This window comes from Capsicum annuum, chromosome 10 (genome assembly GCF_002878395.1).
Source record: "Capsicum annuum cultivar UCD-10X-F1 chromosome 10, UCD10Xv1.1, whole genome shotgun sequence".
NCBI lineage: Eukaryota > Viridiplantae > Streptophyta > Magnoliopsida > Solanales > Solanaceae > Capsicum > Capsicum annuum.
The window spans coordinates 123,118,580-123,141,717 of record NC_061120.1 but is presented as its reverse complement, the minus strand read 5'-3'; the positions used below and the strand labels follow the sequence as shown (position 1 = coordinate 123,141,717).

At 35.2% G+C, this 23,138-nt stretch overlaps 1 protein-coding gene across 1 annotated transcript; it reads right to left on the bottom strand.

Moving 5' to 3' along the window:
* Positions 1-15,266: 15,266 nt before the first annotated feature.
* Positions 15,267-23,073, bottom strand: LOC107845675 (protein TIC 62, chloroplastic). The gene is made up of 14 exons (XM_016690120.2): positions 22,535-23,073; positions 20,983-21,094; positions 20,816-20,888; positions 20,677-20,725; positions 20,393-20,569; positions 20,107-20,188; positions 19,921-19,993; positions 19,711-19,821; positions 18,400-18,552; positions 17,884-18,011; positions 16,650-16,823; positions 16,386-16,568; positions 15,994-16,176; positions 15,267-15,549 (listed from the first exon to the last, which is right to left on the bottom strand). The coding sequence occupies exons 1-14, from the start codon at positions 22,698-22,700 to the stop codon at positions 15,495-15,497; spliced, it is 1,719 nt and encodes a 572-aa protein (XP_016545606.2). The 5' UTR covers positions 22,701-23,073; the 3' UTR covers positions 15,267-15,494.
* Positions 23,074-23,138: the final 65 nt, after the last annotated feature.

The following is a 23,138-nucleotide window of genomic DNA, read 5'->3' as shown; positions in this document are numbered from 1 at the left end:
CAGTGCCAAAACCGATTATGTGTGCCGGATGTAGACGGGCTAAGAAAGAAGATTATGATAGAGGCACATTGTTCAAGGTATTCCATTCATCCAGGATTAACCAAAATGTATCAAGATTTGAAAGATATGTATTGGTGGAATGACATGAAGAAGAGCATTGCAGAATTTGTAGCTGAATGTCCAAATTGTCAAAGAGTTAAAGTTGAACACCAAAAACCCAGAGGTTATACGCAATGCATTGATCTTCCAAGCTAGAAGTGGGACATGATCAACATGGATTTCGTTATTGGTTTGCCTCATACATCCCGAAAGTTTGATTCTATATGGGTGATTGTTGATAGGCTTACCAAATCCGCACATTTCCTACCAGTTAGGACCACTTACATAGTTGAAGAGTATGCGAAGCTGTACATTAAAGAGATAGTCCGATTACATGGAGTGCCAATCTCTATTATATCAGATCGGGGAACCCAATTTACCAAAAAACTTTTGGAAGTCTTTTCAGAGGTGTTTGGGAACACAAATGAAGTTGAGTACAGGTTTTCACCCTCAAACAGATGGAAAAGCAGAATGTACCATCCAAATACTTGAAGATATGCTACGAGCTTGTGTAATAGACTTTAAAGGCAACTGGGATGATCATTTACCTCTTATTGAGTTTGCCTACAATAATAGCTATCATTCCAATATCAAAATGGCACCATATGAAGCTTTATATGGAAGGAAGTGTATATCACCAATAGGATGGTTTGAAGTGGGTGAAACTCTTTTGTTCGGACCGAATCTTGTTTATCGAGCCATAGAGAAGGTTAAAGTAATTCAGCAACGACTGAAAATAGCCCAAAGTCAACACAAGTCATATGCGGATAGTAGAAGGAGAGGGCCAGAGTTTTCTATAGGTGATTGGGTATTTTTGAAGGTATCACTAATAAAAGGGGTAATGATATTTGGCAAGAAAGGGAAGTTGAGTCCACGTTATATAGGCCCGTATAATATCACTCGAAGGTTTAGACAAGTTGCATATGAATTAGAGCTACCCCAAGAGCTCTCATCAGTACATCCGGTATTTCATGTGTCAATACTTCAAAAGTACATCGGACATCCATCACATATCACTTCTACTGAGGATGTGCAAGTTGCGAAAGATCTTATCTATGAGGAAGTGCCTATTGCTATTCTAGATCGCCAAGTTAAGAAGATGAGAAATAAAAAAATAGCATCAGTGAAAGTACGTTGGAGAACTCATCAAAGGGAAGAGATTACATGGGAAGCTAAGGAAGCAACGAAATCTAAGTACCCTCATTTGTTCAAAGATGAAGAGGAAGTTCAAGAAACGGAGTTAGAACATTAACAAGTAAGTTTTTTTTTATATATATGCATAGTATTTATGTGATGATGTGAATGTTAATGATGGACTTGAACTTGTTTCGATTGAATAACTACGCTAACATTCGAGGACGAATGTCCTAAAGGGGGGAAGGATATAACACCCCGTATTCAAGTACGTGTATTGGCGTATTCAAGTACGTGTATTGGTCTTATTTATATGAAATTAATTTTTTTATTTTTTTATACCGGAATTTACCCGTCGATGGTTCCATGCGAAGGTTATTGAATAAGCTTTCCAATGATATAAAGATTTTTAAAAACGGATAGGTTTCGGATATAATCGAGCATGTTCGAAACTATAAAACGGTGGCCGGGATATTTGGGAATAGTAAATGTGCAGGAAAATTTCCTGCGCACAAACTACTGAGGCCAGTCAAATTTTTGGGTCAACTTCGAATGATCATTACTCCCTTAATATAATAAACTGGGAGAGCTGCGACTTATGAAAAGAAATATCTTTGAGTCTTCTTTCCAATTCAATTGGTTTCATCCAAATCCAACGTCTGAGTAAGGAGTTATACTCGTTTTACTTCAGCCTATCAAAATAGATTTTTAGGGTCAACTTCAAACGACCATAACTCCTTGTACAGGACGAACTGGGTGGCCTACTTTATATGAAATGAAAGCCCTTTGAATTATCCTTCCAACGATACTAATTTCACCCAAATCCGATATCGGAGCAAAGATTTATGGTCGATCTACTTTAGCTTATCAAAACAGTCCACCAATGGACAGATTTGACATTATTTAAATTTTAAAGGCATTTTGGTCATTTCCTATTATATTATGGACGAGAATATGTGTATATATACATGTATATGAGTTCAAAAACTCATTTTCATTATCAATCATTGAGAAAGAACAAACCCTAGCCAAATTTGACCTTTAAATTACTTTTGATTCAACTGTAGAAATTTCAAAGTAACCCGATAACTGCGTTTGTCATCTCGAGAGCTTCGAATGGCACCTATTATTTGTGCAAACAGGATTGCATAGTAAAGAGGGGAATTCTAAGGTATGAATATTGTTTGCCTTTGTTCTTTTCCATATGTATATGTGTGATAGAGGATTATATGTATTGATTATATATAAATGAATTCCTACTTCATTGTTATGGCATTGATGACTCCAAAATACTTCATTGATGTGCCAATGAGTTCTTACTTCATTGTTATTCCATTGATGGTCTATTTATATGTCTCTTATTGATGTATCGTTATTTCAAAGTATCAAAAATACAGTGGCGACCGAAATAACAATCTCAAAGATTAATTGAACTAAGTGATGGAAGTTCTCTCTTATCGGGTAGTATCCTAGGGGCATATGCCTATCATGGGTCGATCCCTATTTATGTGTTTATAGGTGGTATCCTAGGGGCATAAGCCTATCATGGGTCGATCCCAGTTGATATGTATTAGAGGCAGCCTAATGGTCACAGTACAATACAGTAATGATTACAAAGATGATAAGAACGAAGGTAAAGTGATTGAATAAATACAATGTACCGGTTGTCACAAGTTCTAGTAAGTGTGGTCCACTCCTATTACGATTTATTCACTTGTTTCTGATTTCTATTGAGCTCCTATATCATATGTGATTATCTACAGCTTTACATACTCAGTACATATTTCGTACTGACGTCCCCCACGGGGGACCTGCATTTCATGCTGCAGGCACAGGTACCTCAGCTCATACACCACACAAGTAGGAGCCAGGATATCCAGCTGCTTTTGGTGAGCTCTAGTTTGCTTCGAGGCTTTCCGTGTCATATCTAGTCACTTTTGGTATTGTATAGAAGGTAGTTATATGGCGGGGTGTGTACCGACCTTAGTTAAACTCTGTGTATTGTCTAGAGGCTTTATAGACCTAATGTACAGTCAAGGTGGTGTTTTGTTAATAGATGTGATGGCTCCAACAGCCAAGTATTGTATATACATTGAGCTTATACAGGTGATTATTTTCTTTTATATTCGACATGATGTTGTCCGAATTTTGGGTTGTCATAGAGGTATGCATGGGAAGTATAAGGTTATGAGCTGGTTCTCCCGGGCCTCCTCGATTACGGGTGCCAGTCCACCCCAATAGGATTTGAGGCGTGACAACAAGTTACACTACCCAAACAAGTAACTCACTCATATGAAATAATGCATGTCAATGTGGGTACGGTTTAGAGACACTCACACTCACAAAAGAAGTTTCAATCAATGTGCATCAAATACCATAGGCTTGCCTTTATTTTCTTTACCTTAGTTTCTAGACAGTCAAGTTAGGATCACTATAGGACTTTTCTCCGCTTGTAGTATAGATTGGGGTTGGTATGATACATATTGATATATTTAGTGACTAAGCCTCCTTGGCACTATCTTACTTTGGGGTCCACACTTTTAACAAATTTTCTTTTACTCCACCCTTATTTCTTCTTTTTATTCTTTATTCCATATTCAGGTTGGGTATGGTTTCTTTTATTCAGTATTTTTCTTTTTCTTTTCTATTTGCTTTTCTTTTTCTACCACACCCATCCCTACTTTCTTTTTCTTTTATTTCTTTCTTTTTCATACCCACTTTATATTACACACTCCTATGATAGCCATCATCAACTTAGGCGATTTGCCTGAGTTGAGGTGCACAATGTCCAAGGAGGACCAGGACTAAAACAGGTTCATTGTAACTTGAATGGGAAGGTGAAAGGTAAAAATAAAAAAATAGACCATAAGGCTCAAAAAAGGGATCAAACGATACTAATGTTCACATGGAAGGTCATTTAGGCTTAAAGCGGACTGCAATTAAAAATGGCGTATGATCTTTTCCTAGCCACATATCCTAGGACTTAGGCAAGACTAACCGGGCAAGTTCTAAATTCAACACATGAAGAGAACTAAGTAGTATCTCACACACATATGGCATAGAGTCATGTCACAAGCTACTACGTATCAGGTTCATGCACAAGTTAGCTATGATTATCATATCCTTAATTTTAATGCTATAAAGAGATTTACAATAGTCGCATATATATACATATCACACAGTTCAAAAATGTATAATTGGAGAGGTATTATCAACAAAAAGGTAACATTAATAAAAAATATGTTAACTTCCCTAGATGCTCATTTTTCTCCTAGTTAAACACAAAACATCACAAAACAAAGCACAACACACCTAAACATGCCGGCTCTAATAGGAACAAGACTTTAGGGAAATGATGCACGGCAACAAAAACCTATAGAGGACATTAAAACCCACAAGCATCCCCCCATGATTGTTGTGGACAATGTGTATCACTATTTTTAATAGGCTATCCTTGTGCTCACACACTATATTTGCCACACTCTTTTATTAGAAAGGAAAAAGAATTGGTTGCTCTTAGTTGTAAACAATCTAAATGAACACCAGGCTTATGTTCCCGCTGGCTTCTAATTCTATAGATTTATCATGCTCTGTCAAACTATTTCGATATCTTGCATACAGAATCTGATAAGTTATGTACCATCAATCGCCTTTGGACTAGTTGATGGATTTCACCCTTTACCTTATGAGTATCAGGATGTCGCTTTACTAGCCCTTATCTTGATCCCATTTAACAATTATCTTTTGGGTGTCAAGTTAATTAGATGAGATGACAGAATTATAAGATGAAAGTGCATCTTAAATTACTGTCTTGATCTTATTTTCCTAATCGCTACTCTCTTTTAAAGTAAGTAGTGAATACAGGCGGTATCTTAACGTTGGCCACCACTAAGAAATCAATAAAAATTAAGAAAATTCAATACATGCAAGAATCTTTATCTAGAACGACTTGGCACTTCTCCAATTTTATTAATCTGCCAGGGTTCCATAACCCTAGCTAAGGAAATTAGCCGCTCATAGTTATGAGATCAATCATGGAATCCACAGATAAAATTACAAAATCAATCTCACAATAATGAAAGAATAAATCCCAAAGTCTTAAATTGAATAACAAACCAAGAACAACAAGATATTTGTGAACTTGGCCCCAATGGCTTCCTTCTAAATCAATCGTTATGTGAATGTACGAATGTATAATCAAAGACTAAAGGGTATTTATAGATTACAAAACACCCTAGAAATTAAATCCTAACTAAAATAGGAAAACTTAATTACCCATACATAATAGGACTTTAAAACATCATAGAAGTATAATTGGGATACATGGGTGTGACACCCCGATGATCTAACTAGCATAACTTTTGGTATACTTAGAATTTTTTTATCTCAAGACCTACCATCGGATATATAATTGAATTAGCTTTCCAATGATACCAATTTTGCCTTAATCCGATATCAGGGTAAAAAGTTATGACCAAAATATTGAAGCACTGTCAAAGATGCTCAGATTACGATTCGTAATGTCTCCTTACGGGTTGTTATGTGGGATTCGTAAACTGGTAGTAAGGGCTGAAAATGGATTTCTAACTATGACTCAAGCCACGACTCGTAGCTAGACCTTACGAGTCGTGACCTATGTCATTGGTATGGCTTCCAAATATTTTCCAAACGATTCTTAAGGAGAATTTTTGGTCTTTCCCACTGTTTTCTTTCACTTGTTATCATTTGAACCTTTCACTTCAGAGCTTTACATACTGGTCTCCTTACGATTGGTCACTACGAGTCATACTCTGATGTTACGACTCGTAGTCTTCCATAACTTCAATGCTAGACCTTGGCATAGCTCACTGGTCTCCTTACGAGTGCTCCCAATGACCCATATCCACTTCTTACGAGTCGTATTCAACCTTTTATTAGGGGCTTAGATTCAATTTTTCTTCTGGTATCTTGACGAGTCAGGCTACGAGTCGTAATGTGACTTGACGACTCGTAGCTTGACCAGTACTCCCTTTTTAGAACTTTTCTTTTTTTTTTAGTCCAACACCACTGTTATTATTTTACCTGCACAATCACACAAAACCACATCATATCCAATAAAATTGCGTAAGTCCAAGCATCAATTCCTTGTTTTGGGTGTCGAATGTGCTATGTTTCCACAACACATCACCTTACATGGTTCTTATTTTTTTCTTGTTTCTGTTCAATGAGTGAGAAGGTCGTGAGCTGCGGGACAGTTTTGTTGCTTGTGTCCAGGCTTTATCAGGTCAGAAATTAGGTTCTAGAGTAACTTAAGGATACTCTTCTGCTGCTACAACTTAAGTGATTTTGACTTAACATTCTTCCGATGAAATGAATCTTCATATGTTTCATGAGAAGACTCTGGCCATATATTACTATACATATCTGTTGTATGTGGATTACGTCAATTGTGGAATTACACTGGATATGTTGTTGTTGTTTGTACCGGTTGTATGTGGATTGAAAAGGAATCATTATACAACTACTTGATTGTTCTTAACCTTCCACAACGAAGATCCACTAAGCCATCGTTGTTTTACATTATCTTGTTCTCCCAATTAATTTCTATACAAGGTTTAGCACGACAATATCTAGGTAGACAATATAAGTAGTTACAATCCACTCCTGAAAAAAAGTTTTTGATGAACAAGATAAATACGCAAACTTCTTACAAAGACAATATTAAAATCTTAGTGCATACAAATCACTTCTAAGATGAGGCTATTAGTTTAAGTTTAGCATATAAATCACTTCTAAGATGAGGCTATTAGTTTAAGTTTAGCATTCTTCAGAGATCAACAAATTCTGAAAGGTTTTTACATAACATTTTAGTAATATTGATGCCCATAGAAGACATCAGGAAGCACCAGTTGAAAATAAGGATAGAATTAGGATTTAAAATGATTAAATCCAACATGTTCAAAGTTAACTCTGTTTTATCCTGGAATTTTTCCAGGAGAAGCTGTATCCGTAAGACCAAGATTTGCCTACCTCGCGGTAGGTTAGTGAAGTAGCAAAAATGGAGAAGTACTTGAAGAGAGCTTACTTTTGAAAGAACAAGAAATATGCCACATAAAATCAGTATCCCAGTGATGAGAATCCATCAAAAAATAACCAAGCTGCACAAATAGAACACGAGATCATTCTTTCAGAAATAAGTACAGGAGAAAGGATTTAATTGGAAAGACAACAGACATAATTTTGTGGTAGTGCAAAATGTACACTCACGTGTAGACAAAAATCTGCATGTCGAACCTCAGCTAATTGGAAGCACGATGCATCACATTTTATTATTGTGTAAATAAAATACATGTGATTATTTTTTTAAAACTTCCTTCCTTATTAAACTTTAGTTGAAATTAATTTTTAAATATTTAAAATGGCCCTCGCATTGGACCCATGCTAACATGGTCCTTTCACCCTAGTCATATTTTAGGAGCCTCCAACTAAAGGAAGACGCCGCGGCTTCTGAGCGAGCTTACATACTTTTTTTCCAAAAAAGTAGGAACAATTCATTTCCCTCGAGCTTTGTTATGTGCCGAAGGAAATGTATAAGTATAAAAATCTTAAATTACTACAAGGCGTGATAAATGTTGTAGGGATCGGCCACCAGCCTTGTTCTCTTTCGCATTTCAACACTAGCTCTTGTACTAGTCCCAGCAAAGGATCCAATAATATTACGAATATTTAAAACATAAAATTTTTAATTTGAAGAAATTTATAATTTTATTTGCCCAGGCTATTACCTAAAAGTTGATTTCAAAAGAAGATCGCCTCATTCTCATGTCGCACCAATTAGCATTAGTTAAAAGTTTCTTTTAAATTTGTATGTACTATAATATAATTTCTTTTGTGATGTACCATGTAATGCTACAAAAATTTAATTAAATAGAATTAATTATAAGAGTTATTTGACTAACTTATTTTTATAATATTTTTCCACCAAGTAGGATTTCATTTTACTCTATCTAAAATTGTTTATTAAAAAAAGGATTATACTATTTAATTTTATAAGATTATAGTAGAGATAAATCAATTTTAATTCACAAAAATGTGCTTCTTTTTACAGCATATTTAAGAATAAGAAGAAAAACTTGTGAAAAGAACTAGTTACTCAGTACATGAACCAGGTTTCCAAATCAATAAGTAAAATTTTTTAAAGTAAATAACTCAAGATTTACTGTGGAAAACTTTCTAGAGAAGGAAGTAAAAATCATGACCTATAATGTGTAAAATTTTGGATCAACCTCCACGAACTTCAAAAAATGATTTTAGATTGCAACTCTATAATCAAAGGGACTAACTCTAGTACTTCAATTCACTAGTTAACTCTGATTGTTCTAACCATTACCCTCCAATAAAATAAACTCTCTTCATTGTACAACACCTCACAACTCACACTGATATAGTGTAATGCCCCAGATTTTTGGTCCTTGACAATTTTCTAAAATTTTATGCTCACTGTCTTGTCTACGACTCACCCTACGAGTCGTAGGGTGTCTTGACATTTTTGCTAAGCTTTTCATGACTAACACAATGGATTCATGGTTATATTTCAAGTATGTTCTGCCTTGGCATGATGATGTTTATTATTGTGCTAACTCTAATCCTCATGCCATGAGGAAGTTGTGCTTGTTTGTTTGTTCTCTTGTTTTGCAAGGTATGGATTCGAGGTTGAATCCTTTTCAAGGAGAGAGGATGATACAAGTCGAATGACAACCTTTGCTTTTAATGACATCTTTGGAGGACAACACCTAAAGGCTCAAGATTTGGTCATCCTGAGAGCACAAGGATATGCAAAGAAGGCCCGTTTTGAGCATGACTTAAAGCAATCCTATGTGTGAAAGGTTGATTGGATGCTTACATTGTTGTTAACCCGAGAACCACAAGCCTTGAAGTATAAACCATCCTTGGTTTTGAAAGCATTGAAGAGGCACCATTCATTCAAGTCCTACACACCTTGGCTGCCCCTTTATTAAAGGTATTTTGGACATTGCACATGGTGTATTTACACACCATGGTCGCCCCTCTCATTAAGGGCAAAGTGGTCTTTTTGTCTTCTTTTGTAATATACTATAAGTAGGACTTTTTAGGTTTTCTCTCATTAGTTTTTGAATGATGATATTTTGAGACATTAAAAATCCTCTTTCTTGAGAGTAGAACACCTTTGTGTAGTTCTTAGTTAGGGCTTGGAATAGCCACTGTAGTTTAAGGCTTGGAAAAGTCAATATTGTTCTTTTCTTGGAAACGGATGATCTTAAGATGAGTTGATTTCCTTGGCGGTCACCGTAAGAGTGTGGGGTTGATTGTTACATTCATTAGGGGTTGGTTTTGAAATACACTTGGTTCTTAATCTTGTAATAATCCAGTATCACTAACTATCCTTTTAATTCTTGTATCCGTGTGTGTGTTTGTGTTTTAGTAATTCAACCCGTGAGTTATTATTATTCATCTTGTTGTTGTTCATCTTGTTCATCATCTCATGGTTGTTAACATAGTTTAGGTTGGCTGTTTTGGTGTGTTAAACACCCTTGTTCATCTCGTTTTGTAGATTGTTTGTTGAATCTGAGAGTGGCCTCTAAAGGTCCTCGGCTATTTGTAGTTTGTGGACTATTTTTGGAGTGTGATTTCGTAATTCCCTTGTCTTTCTTGTATCACCATATATATCTTCTAATAGTTGACCGTAACACCCAATTCAGTAAGGAGTTGATTGGCCATATCACTTGTAGAAGGGCATTTGCCATTGGGGAATCTATTTTGGAAATATTTATTGAGGACCTTTGTTGTGGCGTGAGGATTATGACCCGTAATATGATCCAAAATACATTGTAATACTTTTCATAAACATTAATGACAAATCTGTCAGAACTTAAGTATTTTATAGTCCTTAACCACTATTTGCAGTTCGGATTAGCACATCTAAAAGAAAAGACTTTACTTGAATTAATCCCCTTCTTTAGTTTGAAATCTTTTTTCAAGCACGCAATTAAAAAATAAGTAGATAGTTCTATCTTATTCTTGGATGACATTCCCTTTTAAAAATCAGTCGTGTCATTTTGACGATTGCTCGACTGTTTTGATTGAGAAGAACTACCTGCCGTATTGCTCGCAACAACGGACGTAGGTGTTTGATTGTTATCTGGAATATTCATGTCCAGTTCATCTAATTTATCATCAAACATGTCTTGTTGTTCTTCTTCTATATTCTGGGTCTCATTCTCTCTCATCTTTTCAACCACGTACACCTTGACTCTGGCCTAGCTTAATCACTTAGATAAGCACGCAATCGAACTTAATCGGTTATCTTAATTGATAGTACTCTCTGATTTTCAAAGGAGTTATGCATGTAGTTGATGACGAGTTCTTCCGGCTGACAATTCAGTCCACAATAGCTGATGATCAAGTTCACAAAATCATCATACAAAATATCACTTTGGACTGTCATAACTTTCGTCTCTATCATTTCACCTTTCTTCTAACGCCAAATATATTGATTGCTCTTCTGTATCTATTTGCCATGACAATCCACCCCTATTGTTATTGATCCCCCCATTAGTGGTACCTAAATAAGGACATTTGTTAAAAAAATTGATAATGACATGATAATAGAATTAATAGTGATTGTACAGTACTATAACATGAACCCCAACAGATGATAATCTGTTACAACATGTGAATAATATATTGCAATAAGTGAGTGATCTATTGCAACAGATGACTCACTTTTTGAGATTTATGTTACAGTAATATAAAACCTGAAATTAATTCTAACAAATGAGTTATTTGTTGGAATAGGTGACTCATCAGTTGCAACAAATTATCCATCTATTGTAATAGATGACTCACATGTTGGGATAGATATTATAGTACTACAGAACCTTTGAAGTTGATTCTAACATATAAGTGACTTGTTGAAACAAATCACTAACCTATTGCAACAGATGAATCTTCTGTTAGAATCAACTTCAGGTTCTATAGTTTTGTAACATGAATACCAATAGGTGAGTCATCTGTTGCAACAGATAACTCACCAGTTGCAATAGATGACTTATCTGTTGGAATCAACTTCAAGTTCTATTGCAACATGTGAGTAATCTGTTGCTATAGAGGCCTCTGTTGCAACAGATGACCTATCAGTTTGATTCATGTTACAACACTATAGAATCATAAATATGAATCCAATATATGAATCTTCTATTGCAACAGATGACTCATATGTTGCATTCATGTTCGGGCAGGGATGGCTCAAACAAATCTATGGCCTAAGACAAAAATCAAACGGAGACCTTACGTTTTTAAGAAAAAATAATTATTTTTATTAAGTCTATTTTTAAAATTATATAATTGTATTTAATACTCCCTCTGTCCCATTTTATGTATCGCCATTTGACCGAGCACGGAGTTTAAGAAAAAAGGAAAGACTTGGTAAAGTTTACTAAATTATCCTTTATAAAAAAATGTGCCAATATATTTTTTTAATTAAGTGGGACTAATAAGGGTAAAAGGGTAATTGTGTCTTTAAAAAGTTGCCTAATAAGGAAAGGCGGCACTTATTTTGGAACAGATTAAAAAGGAAATGATGACACATTATTTGAGACGGAGGGAGTAATTCTTTTTTAATTAATAATATAGTCAATGCATTAAAAAGTTTTTACGATATCAAACTCCTAAATTTTTTTAATATAACAAGTTTCTTTTTTCTATAAATAGTATTTAATATATTTCTTAAAATTTGTAATTTATTATTTCTAAAACAAATGAGGCCCCTCAAATTTTATTTTTTTTGGAGGGGGGGGTCTTAGGCGGACGCCTTTTCTCCGAAAGGATTGAGCCGCCTCTATGTTCGGGTTCTATCCATTGTTGAAAAAACAACAGTAACAGTATACCCAGATGAGAAATTCAACTAAAATTATAATTTTACTTACTAAAGTCACCTATGAAGTAATGCCAAAGTGATATACGAAATAAAATTTGACCTAAAATTTGGCCAAGTAGTAGTTGTAGCGGTAACAACAACTACAATGGTCAGCAAGAAGAAGATGATTATGATAATTATGAAGAAGATAACTATAATGAAGCAAAAGATGATGAATAAAGCAGCAAAAATAATAAACAACAAAAATCATGAAGAGAGAGAAAATAATAATAAATGAGAAGAGAAAAACACACATTTTTTCTCTCCGATTCTAGTCATATTAGATTTTACATTGGATCAAAGTGTAAATTAAAAAATTTGTGAGTTATTCTCAAACTTTTCCTACTTTTTTAATCCATAATAAATTAATTGTCATGTACACTCAACTATCAAAACTTGAGTCACATACACTCATTTTCAAACTCTTTTGTCACTTTTAACTCAATTGTCAAAGTCTCTAGCCAAAGCGGGAGTAGCTCAGTTGGTTAAAGTGTGTGGGCTGTTAACCACAAGGTTGACAGTTCATCCCCTTCCCAGTGGCGGAGCTAGCTGTAAGTGAGGGGGTTCGGATCGGCGAAAAATTATACTATTTATATAAGCTTAAAATTATTTTTTATGTATATATAGTAGACGTTGAACCCCCTTCAACTAATTCTTTTGTTCACATTTTTCAATTTTGAACCTCCTTAGTTGAGATGTTGGTTCCGCCACTGCCCCTTCCTCTAGCGTTTCCTGTGTATTCTTTTTACCATCTACTTTGACCTACTATTTTGGTTCAATGATTTTTGTTATCTCTATATCTTTTTTTCCAACTATTTGGACATGTTATTTGTATGGGTACCAATTTATTTGTTATTCCTGTATGCTTCTTTGATATCCAACATATTGACTCTTGTTCTATGCGCATTGACTTTCATAAACTTTTATTTTTTTTTATTTTTGGTTTTCAGTCGTTGTTCGGTATCCGCATTGGAGATCTAATTAATTCGGATCGCGCATTGTAGCGCCTATTCTGAGAGTGATGCTCCCAACAAGACTTTCTCCATATTCAAGCTCGAACTCAAAACCTCTGGTTAAAGATGAAGTAGTCCCACTACGACATCACTAACCCATGTTGGTAACTTTTCATTCTAATTATGGTAATAGACCAATAATAAACTTTTTCTTTTGAATATTCATATTTTCATAATTAAAGCAATGACCGAGCCAACTGTATATTTCAGCTTCAACAGAAGTATAACCAAATTGATTCTTGAAGTTGATGAATCTGCTAAATGACATTTTGTACAAATATATAAGAATGCTATTTCAACATTCTAGCTTTGTATAGAATCGCAAATCCAGAAAAGGTGAAGTCTCTTTAAATTTCATTCCTCTAACAAAACAAGTGAATCAATTCACAATGTGCCAAAACTGCCCAATATGTACTTGCATCCCCATAATTGGAAGTTAAATTTATCAAATCCAATTTTATGAAACCAAAATTTCAATATGACAATACTTGAGGGACCAAATTAGAATTTATTTTCTTCTGCAAATATGGCCGCTCCAATTAGTTATCTGATATTTCAGCGATTCTCAATTAAAAGGGACAAACAAGTTTCCAATTAAGTGAGGTCCTTCAAATTTTAAAAATAAAGTGAAGAAAATTTTTTCAGTTTTTTTTTAAAAATATTTTCGTTCCAACAACTTTGCAATGATAGTTGTTCGACAACTTTGTGAAGTTGTTCAACAACTGTGCGAAGTTGTTGAGACAACCAATATAGTTATCGAACAACTGTCCTAATTGTTTAAGCGACTTTATTTTTTTTAACTTAATAATATTGTGGGACCCACTTGTCCCCTTTTTTTAATTAAAGACTTGAAAGGATCTATGGACTCATTTTTCTAGATATTTCAGCTGACTATGTGATATTCTTTTGATAGTTACTTGAGAAAATTAGGTAGGAGGTGACGAAAAAATCTTTAAATTAAAAATGGTGACAACTTTGATCAGCGAAAATCAAAGTTTCATTTAAATTGTGATTAAGTTAATTGAGGTGTAAAGTGTAATTTTTAAAAACTTTAAAAAAACTTTAAAAGTCCTACAACTTCAAATTTCAAATTTTAGAATTTCCCTCATTTTCTTATCTTTCAATCTTTTTTTTTTCTTTCTCTCTCCAAATTGCTTTTTTCCATCTTCTTCTTCTTCTTCTTCTTCTTCTTCTTCTTCTTCTTCTTCTTTCTCTCTAGATTTTCCTCTTGTTCCATCTTCTCTTCTTCTTTTCTTTTTTAATTTTCATGGACTATTTTTAAAAAAAATTGAAAAGTTTGAAAAGAAAATTTTTGATTTCTTTTAAAAATGAATGAAGAAATAATTCAACAAATTCAGCAACTACGGTAATTGCTGCAACAATTACTATTAGTTGTTGTGTTACAACAACTATCGAAGTTGCTGCAGCAACTTCGATACTTACTTAATTTCTGAAAAAAATCTGATTGGACAAGGAACCCACGCAAAATTGATATTTATAGTAAAAATGGAGGTAGTGGTGTTGGTGGTGACGTCGATTGAGAAGATGACATTTGTTGTGGTGTTGATAGCCACGGTAGTGGAAGAGAAAGAAGAAAACTAGGCAATAGTTATGTAGAGGGAGGAAATAATGGTGAATCGGAAAGAGGTGGCAATGGTAGTGATAGTGGAGGAAGAGGAGGTGGCAGCGGCGGCAACTAAAAGGTTGTGGAGGAGGAGTGATGGTGATGATGTAGGGATCTTTATGTAAATATGGTGTAGGAATATTTGTGTAAATAATAAAACTTAAAGGTCTTAAAATTAGTGTCATTAACACTAATCTTAAAATTGTCACTTCTACTCAATATTTAAAACTTATGGCACTCTTTTTTAGTTTTGAAACATTTTTGTCACCCTTAATTAATTTGCCTTAGTTACATATAATCAACCAAATATCACTGTCCCAAATCCGGCCTACAGAGTACAGGCTACAAGCTCCATCAAATTAACTATTGCCCCAAAAAGTGATTGTCCACACTTCTTTGCCTTGTAACTTATAAACTACTTTTGTCCAAATTTGAAATTTTCTTTTACTTTTGACGCACGAAGCAGGAAAATGTGGTCTCATTTTATACAATAACATCTGAATGCTAATAGAGTAACAGTTGACAGTATGCAAGTTGGCACCAACAAGTCAAATACAAGTGAAAGAATGAAATAAAGACATCAAAAATTGCTCCAGCTGTAATGATTGAGATGATGCATTACGCCAGAGGCTTCCGGAGATGCAACTAGTTAATTATTACTGGAAGCAAAACAGAACTAGATTCCAACCTATCACAGTTTCTTAAAAGATGGTGTTGGCGAACTTGGAGGCTTGAAGTCCTCATACCTGTTCAATGCAAGGAAAGACGGAAAGTTCAGTTTGATAGCTCAGCTTAAACAAGCAAAGAAGTGACAAACATGGCATTGATAATGCCATTCCTTCATTTTTCAGGAGGACTGGAGATATCTAAAACATAATACTACCTTTTAGTCTTTAACACTTGTAGCAACTGCAACATTGGCTACTAGCATCAAACCACATAATACATCAAGACAAGAAATGAGACTATTATGGCTCAACATCGAGTATTTTACTTTATCCATTTTTATCTTGTTTTTTGTTCTTTCCAGGACAAAGATCTGATCAAGAAAGTGGACCCAAAGTCTAAATATATGGTCAAGTTATTGAAAACATACTTCCACTTGTTCTCAAATAGGAAAAAATGAAGGAAACATAGTTGTTATCCCGTTCCTATCAAAATTAACGCAGTGCAATGTTATCTCTACTTACGCAGGGTACGGAGAATGACAGAAAGCTAATTTTTTTGATGAATCCTCCTTGGCAGAATTGGTAACACTATCAATTGCCACATCGTTGTCTCCATTAACTGGTGATGTTACTTCCACTGTTGTTGAGGCTTTCGGACCACTTGGTGATGGAGTTGGGGATGTTGGTGGCTTTAAATCTTCATAACTGGCAACACAAATCAGACCGTAGATGATTAAATGGTCCAAAGACTACTCCACTTGAAAAAAATTGCAATCCATAGAAACTGAGGAAGAAGCACATTAAAGAAGTCATTCCACCACAATAAATGCCATTTTGTGTAGAAGATAGTTGAAGAAATTGCTTTTGAAATCAAATTTGTTCAACATGTCGAAAGAAGAGCCATCTCTACTTACACAGCATATGGAGAAAGAAAATAAGCTACAGTATGGGAAGGATCCTTCTCAGTGGAAATGGTAGTGATGCTAGCTGAGATGTCATTTCCTCCAGCAAGTTGTGGTGCGGTTTCTGCTGATATTGAGGTTTTCGGACCACTCGCTGTTGGACTTGGAGACGTAGGTGGCTTTAAATCTTCATAACTGTCAAGATTGAATTAGTCAGCAAATAAGATACATTATATTTGTGCTTAAGTAGTTGGACTAACTCAGGAATGACTTAACGCAGTGTATGGAGACAAAGGCCTTGTATTCAGCAATTCTGCTTTGTCAAAAGTATGATCGACAACAGAAGAGGCTGCCTCAGTGGGTTTGCAATCTTCTGCTCCATTTGCACCTTCTTGGCGACCATCGGGAGGATTTGGACTAGGAGATGTAGGCGGTTTAAGATCTGCATAACTGTGATAATAACAGTAATGATATGCAAGATTTCAGTGAAGCCTGTAGGCGAAGCTTCAATTATGATACTTAAGTGAATAACAGGACTTCATATTTCCTTTATTTTCTTGGATATATTCCTTAATAAATATCATTAGATCAGGCTCCATGAGACAAGAACACACTGAAAATACAAAGCATATTCCTTGCATTAAAGAGATTTACACATCCATTCACACTTAAGGAGTTTTCCGAGCGCATATCATGTTTTTTCACCATGAATTGGAAATTCCAGATTACTGTGAACCATGATGATTCTACTTCAAAGATTCTGAGCTGTCTAATCACATATTGTATGCAGTCAACAACAGTGAAAATTAAAGTGGAGAGGCCGCAGATGAGGTTACAATGGATTAGGTGAGGAAGATGTTTTCTTTTTGTCTGTCTACTGAGTTTTGCTATCAGTGTCATGATTGAGCTTTCTGAAGAACTAATTTCGGAAGAAGGTAGTGAATAATTTGCTGCCACTGTTGACCCTGCTTTGCCTTCTTTGGTCGAACCTGTGCTTATGCTAGGGGTTGGAGCAGGAGATGTTGGTGGCTTTAGATCTTCATACTTCCAGAAAAGTTTAAAAAAAAAAATAATAATCTTAGGGTCTGTTTGGTAGGAAGGAAAATGTTTTCTTGGAAACAAGTGGGGTTCTTACTTATTTTCTAGTGTATGGTAAGCAAGGAAAAAAAAAAAAAATTATCCCAAGAGAATTTATATGTCATTTAACAGAACAGTGTCGTGGTAGGATGGGTTGAGAGGTGGGCAGGGAATAGATTGTCAAGGAGTGTGGGTTGAGGGCGTTGGATGGATGGGGAGGAGACATTGAAATTGGTATGTTACTTATAGGACTTATTTTCCCTACTTCGATTAGGAAAGTCATATTCCTCATTTTTAAGAAACTTATTTTCCAAAACATATAGACCAACCAAACATGACAAAGTTGGAAAATATTTTCCACCGCAACAAACACAACCTAAGTTAATTTGAAGAAGAAACATGCACCTAACAGAAAATAAATAATCAAGCTTACGCAATATATGGTGAGAGTGATGTTGCTGCTTTCAACTTTGTTTCAGCAGATTTTTTCTCGAGCGACGCATCAGGGATCTCAGATGTAATACTGCTTGAAGTTGCAGGCTTTTGTAAATCACCAGTTTCCTAGAAACGATTGGGTTAATAAGATTTAAACTGAAGTGATTTTAAGGTCCTCACCGTGAGTTTATTACGAGTATTCGAGTATATATGCCCTTCCCTTATATAGACAACATTGAATAGTTCTCTTGTGAAATCTCAATTTAATTCATGGATCAAATACCTATGGCTGAGTGCTATGTTTCTTCATCAGTTAATACAGAAAATGAATGCACGTGGAATTATTTCATCAATGCATAGTTTTTTAAAAAGCAGACGGTTCCTTCCAAAATAAGAAAAGTGAAGAAAGAATATTTCATAAAAATAATTGAGTGCCTCAATTATCATAATTCTGTATAATAGCAATTTTCCACTACATCATCTCTGTTTTCCATGAAGAACTAAATGAAATTACCTTGGTTGGGGAAACCTGAACACGCTGGGGAGGAATTTTTGCAAGAAGGTCCTCCATGGGGGTCAACGGTGCTGTTGTTTCTGCAATTACTTCAACCACTTTACAGTACGAAAGGCTACGGTTCTTTGCCATAACTGCCATTAATTCTGCTACCTGATCAATCAGAGTTGTCTTAGCTGCTGACAACTGTAAATTGCTAGCTCCTTACGTAGAAAGAATTTGTGATGCTTATCAAATACTTCAACCACTTTTCTTAATGTCAATAAGTCTCATGTGACTTTATAAAATATCCAAGACAAGTAAATGATGCTGATAAGAGGAGCTACCCCTGACAGCCCAGATAAAATGCTACCGGGATATCAAAACGCATAGTGATTTTCAATTCATAATCGGTCATCACCCATTTAGACATTTTGGGTCATGTATGTAACATGAATTTCTGTGCATGTTGCAATACAGTGAAGTTAGCTAGTCCGTTATTACTATTGCATTGAAACTATTTTTACTGTTTTCCTCTTTTCTTTTATTATTGTTGCATTGAAACTATTTTTACTGTTTTCCTCTTTTCTTTTATTACTGTTCATCAGTTGGTTAGGGAATTGATTATTAGCTGTACATTCGATGTCAATTGGGAAGGTAGTTAAGTCGGTTAAGAAGATATTTTGGTGAGGTGTGAGAGTGCATATATATAGTTGCTATTGTACAATAGCAGATCAGTTTATCAGATAATAAAATTCTCCGTTTTTCTTCTTTATTTCTCTGTTTTCTCCTTTGTTCATCAATGGATGCTTGAGCTTTTATGCTTGTTTTCACGGTGCACCAGTGGTATTATTCATTATGTGATGTTGGACTATCCCTCTCATGAAACTTGAGCCACAAAGGAATCTTTTGACTTTAAGCAGTGAATGCAAACTTTTAGTTGAGACACAAAATTAAAAAAAAAGAAAAAAAGAACCTTTCATGGAACAAAATATAAAAGAGCGGCTAGTTTGATTTCGACATGAAAACTACTTAAGGAAAATATTATTTATCTCTGAACGGTTAACCACATGACAAGCCCATTTACGCTGGAATGTATTTTCATATCATGTCAAATTTTGTTAGTGCAGATAACATATCAAGTTACCCTAAAGCTAAGTTGCTCAGACTCTCCAAAAATGTTGCCGCACCCGTGTCGGATCCTTCAGAAATACACTATTTTTGGAGGATCCGATACGCACCCGTAGACATTTTTGAAGAGTCCGAGCAACTTAGCCCTAAAGAGGTATATGCTTGAAGAAATTTTAATTGCAAATAAAGCTTCGTAGGAACCTGAAGGTTTGACACGAGACCACCAAATAAAGTATCTTCCTCCGAAAGAGTAATATTGTTAGTTTCTTTGAAAGAGTCAGTGGGACGTTCCATTCCTCCAGGTCTCACAATCTGAAATAGCAGAGTGAAATGTGAGCACCATATTGCAGTTAACACACAGATCACCTCACTTTTGTATCCTTCCCATGCATAAAATAGGGGAGAACTCACAGTATAAGGAAGCCCACTGGCTAGCAGTGCCTCTTCTGCTTTCCTTTTCCAAATGAGGACTCCCCAAAATAAACTTCCATACCAGAAGAAAAGAGAGAGTCAGTGAAATAACCAAGCATTTTCATATTTAAAGCCAAATACATCTTCCAGGGACTCTCATGTGAATCAGAAGACTCCCAGACTTACTTGAGAATGGCTGCAGGAAAACCGACCTTGTTTGTTCCCAAAGACGTGAGCAAGATAAAGTGGTCAACTTCTGCGACAGTTGCTGCACACAGTAGGAAATCAACTTTCTATCACTCATTGTTGAGTAATTTATTGGCAAGTCAACAGAAATTGCTTCTGTAGGAACTAACTGAAGAGGACAGTATGAGGAGAAAAGATCGAGTACAACAATTTCCTTGGGAGAGTATGACCAACTTGTTGGCATAGTAATGAGAAAATCTACAACTTAAATTAGAATTCCTTTTACCTGCATCTATAAGGTTCTTAGTGGCCTGGTAATCAATTCGATATGGTCCAAGAGCATCAAAGATGTCCTTTTCACTGGCACCAATGCAACATATAACAATTGATGCATCGCCCAGTGCAGGCCTAATCTGGTCAGTTTTCTCCAAATCGCATTCCACAATTTCAAGCTTCTCTATAGCTGGGCTAAAGACCAAATGTAAAATGTGATGTTCCAAAGAAGCGCATTTACTCTAAACTGCTAATACCATAATCAGACATGAGAGATTCTTTCTGCATCAATCTTACCTTTTGCTCCTCCATCTGCAGCATTCTCAAATTTTATCTGCTCAACACTCTGTAACAAGGAACAATTTATGAGTCACAAAAGATCCAGAATCAAGTTGACTAGTAAAATCAATATGTTTCCACAAGCCAGAATTTTTACTTTGACAAGAGGTTGAGCTCTTTGAGCACTCCGAACTCCCGCTCGAACATTAAAGCCTAATTTCAAAAGCTCCCTGAAAACGTTCTTTGTCTTTCAGCAATATACACTTAATAGTAGGCTTAATGGATTTATATAATCTAAAGTCAATGTCGAAAACAAAATACAACCTTACAGTCCGAGAACCAACCCTACCGGTTGCACCGGCAACAAAAACAAAATTTCCATCTTTTGATTTGACGTCTTTTGTAGTTCCTTGTGGTTTCAATGAGCTGATTTTTGCTGCACATTCATATATCCATAGAATTATAACACTTCTTAGAAGATTGCATATTTATTAAGCAACTCTAGACCACATGAGAGAAATGACTAAATTTGTTTCTTTCTATAAAAGGCATAATAACACATCTCAATAATTCATCTATATGAAGTTTTCACATTGAAGGAGGTTCTAGCTAGGCTATGAAGCCTTATCTATATACTCGACTTCGGAAAATGCTTTATAGGAAATAACTTATAATAACTTAGGACTCTACTATAAGCATTAAGCTCTTCCAGATTCAGGTACCATTTCCCTGATTGAAACCATCTGCCATTTGCAAAGATACCTCATTGCCAGTAATTAATGGTTGAATTTAGTTATTAACAAACATTTAAATGCTTTTTCTTTCCACTGTTACCAGTAATTAGATGAATGCCCAGCCAAATTTACAGAGTACAAGTAAAAGATTTGAAAGGAAATTGATAAAGATTGCAATTTTTCCTTCTAAATTAATATTTCATCTTTGAGAAATAGAAATATCTGAAAATAAGTTTCTCCACATTGCCTAGATTATCTGTGTTTCTACAACATGTAGGAAACGAGCAAATAAACAAGATTACACAGCTGTAAAGGAAAAATACAGCTAAAAATGATTCCCCACTCACTCTTCAAAATGGAACATTGTATACAGTGAAAAAGAATTAAGTGATGACAAGGAGTTGCTCGGCTAATAAGCTCCCCTCACCTTCAATCCTAAGGTTGTGGGTTCGAGTCAACAAGGAAGCAAAAAGGGTGGGAGCTCGTGGAGAGGGGTAAAAAAGTACTTAAAAAAGGAAAGGAATTTAACTCAAAATGTTTTTAAGGATTCAACTACCCCCTCCTACATACTTGATAACAGGCTAAACCTTATACAAGCCCCATCCCTTAAACTGAAATAGATTACTTCACTACATCCTGAAAAACATTTTTTTTTTCTTTTTGATAACCAAGAGATCTACGAGGGCCAATGGCAAGGTTCAAAGTCACGGAAAACCTTCAAAGTTATTTCAATATTGAACCTTGGACATATATTCCGATTCAAATCTGATTAGGGAACTCATGGATAATGGGCTAAATAGTGGCTGAGCGAGGAATTTAGTGAAGGGTGTGCAACTTTTCTTCTTTGTTGTGTTAAGTGCACACAAAATTAAACATTACACTCATAATAGTTAGTAACATTTAACCTCTGTATACAACATAATTCCCTTTGTCACCCTTCCCTAAGATGTATCCGCGTAATTATTGGGCTAACTTTCTATGTTTAAATAACTGGTATGAACCCCTCACCTAAAGAAATGTACTACTATAAACTAGACTTACCTAACCAAACATACTCATTGATCCTTCACTTTTTCATGCATTACCTGAATTCTTGATCATTTTCAAAAGGGTGTGACAATTTCAGGGTAAAATTGTATTACCTGAAGTTCGAGGTCTGGAACGAAGGGACTTGAGGTTGTTGAACTTTGGGCTGCAGCTCTTAGTACTAGTACTCTGAATCAATGTAATAGGCTGTCCACACAAAAATGGCTTCTCTGCTAAGACACTTCGAGGTATATTGAATGACTGCAGGCAACACAGCTCCATTTTGGTTCTTTTGTGGAAATCTGTTGAGTTGTGTGTTTAAGCAGTTGGCGGGTATAAGCCATGTAAAAGTTCTTAAGGTCCCCCAGTCAGGACTTTCTGACCACATAGTCTAGATCATTCCAACTAGTCTATATCATTCCAACTCTTTCAAATATAAATTATTCAATATTATCTATAAAAAATACTTTTTACAAATTTAATAGAAAAAGATTGTTTCAAGAGCTATTTAAAAATATATTTTTGAAAAGCAAACCGATAAGCATCTAAATACTTCGTTGATTTGATGAATGAATAGGCATCTAAATACTTCGTTGATTTGATGAATGAATAGGACGAAAGGGGAATTCAAAATAAAGGTATTGATAATCTCCCAAGGAAAACAATGGGAATCCACAGCCTTGTTCATTTTTAACCTATTAAGTTGGCATTTGGACATAC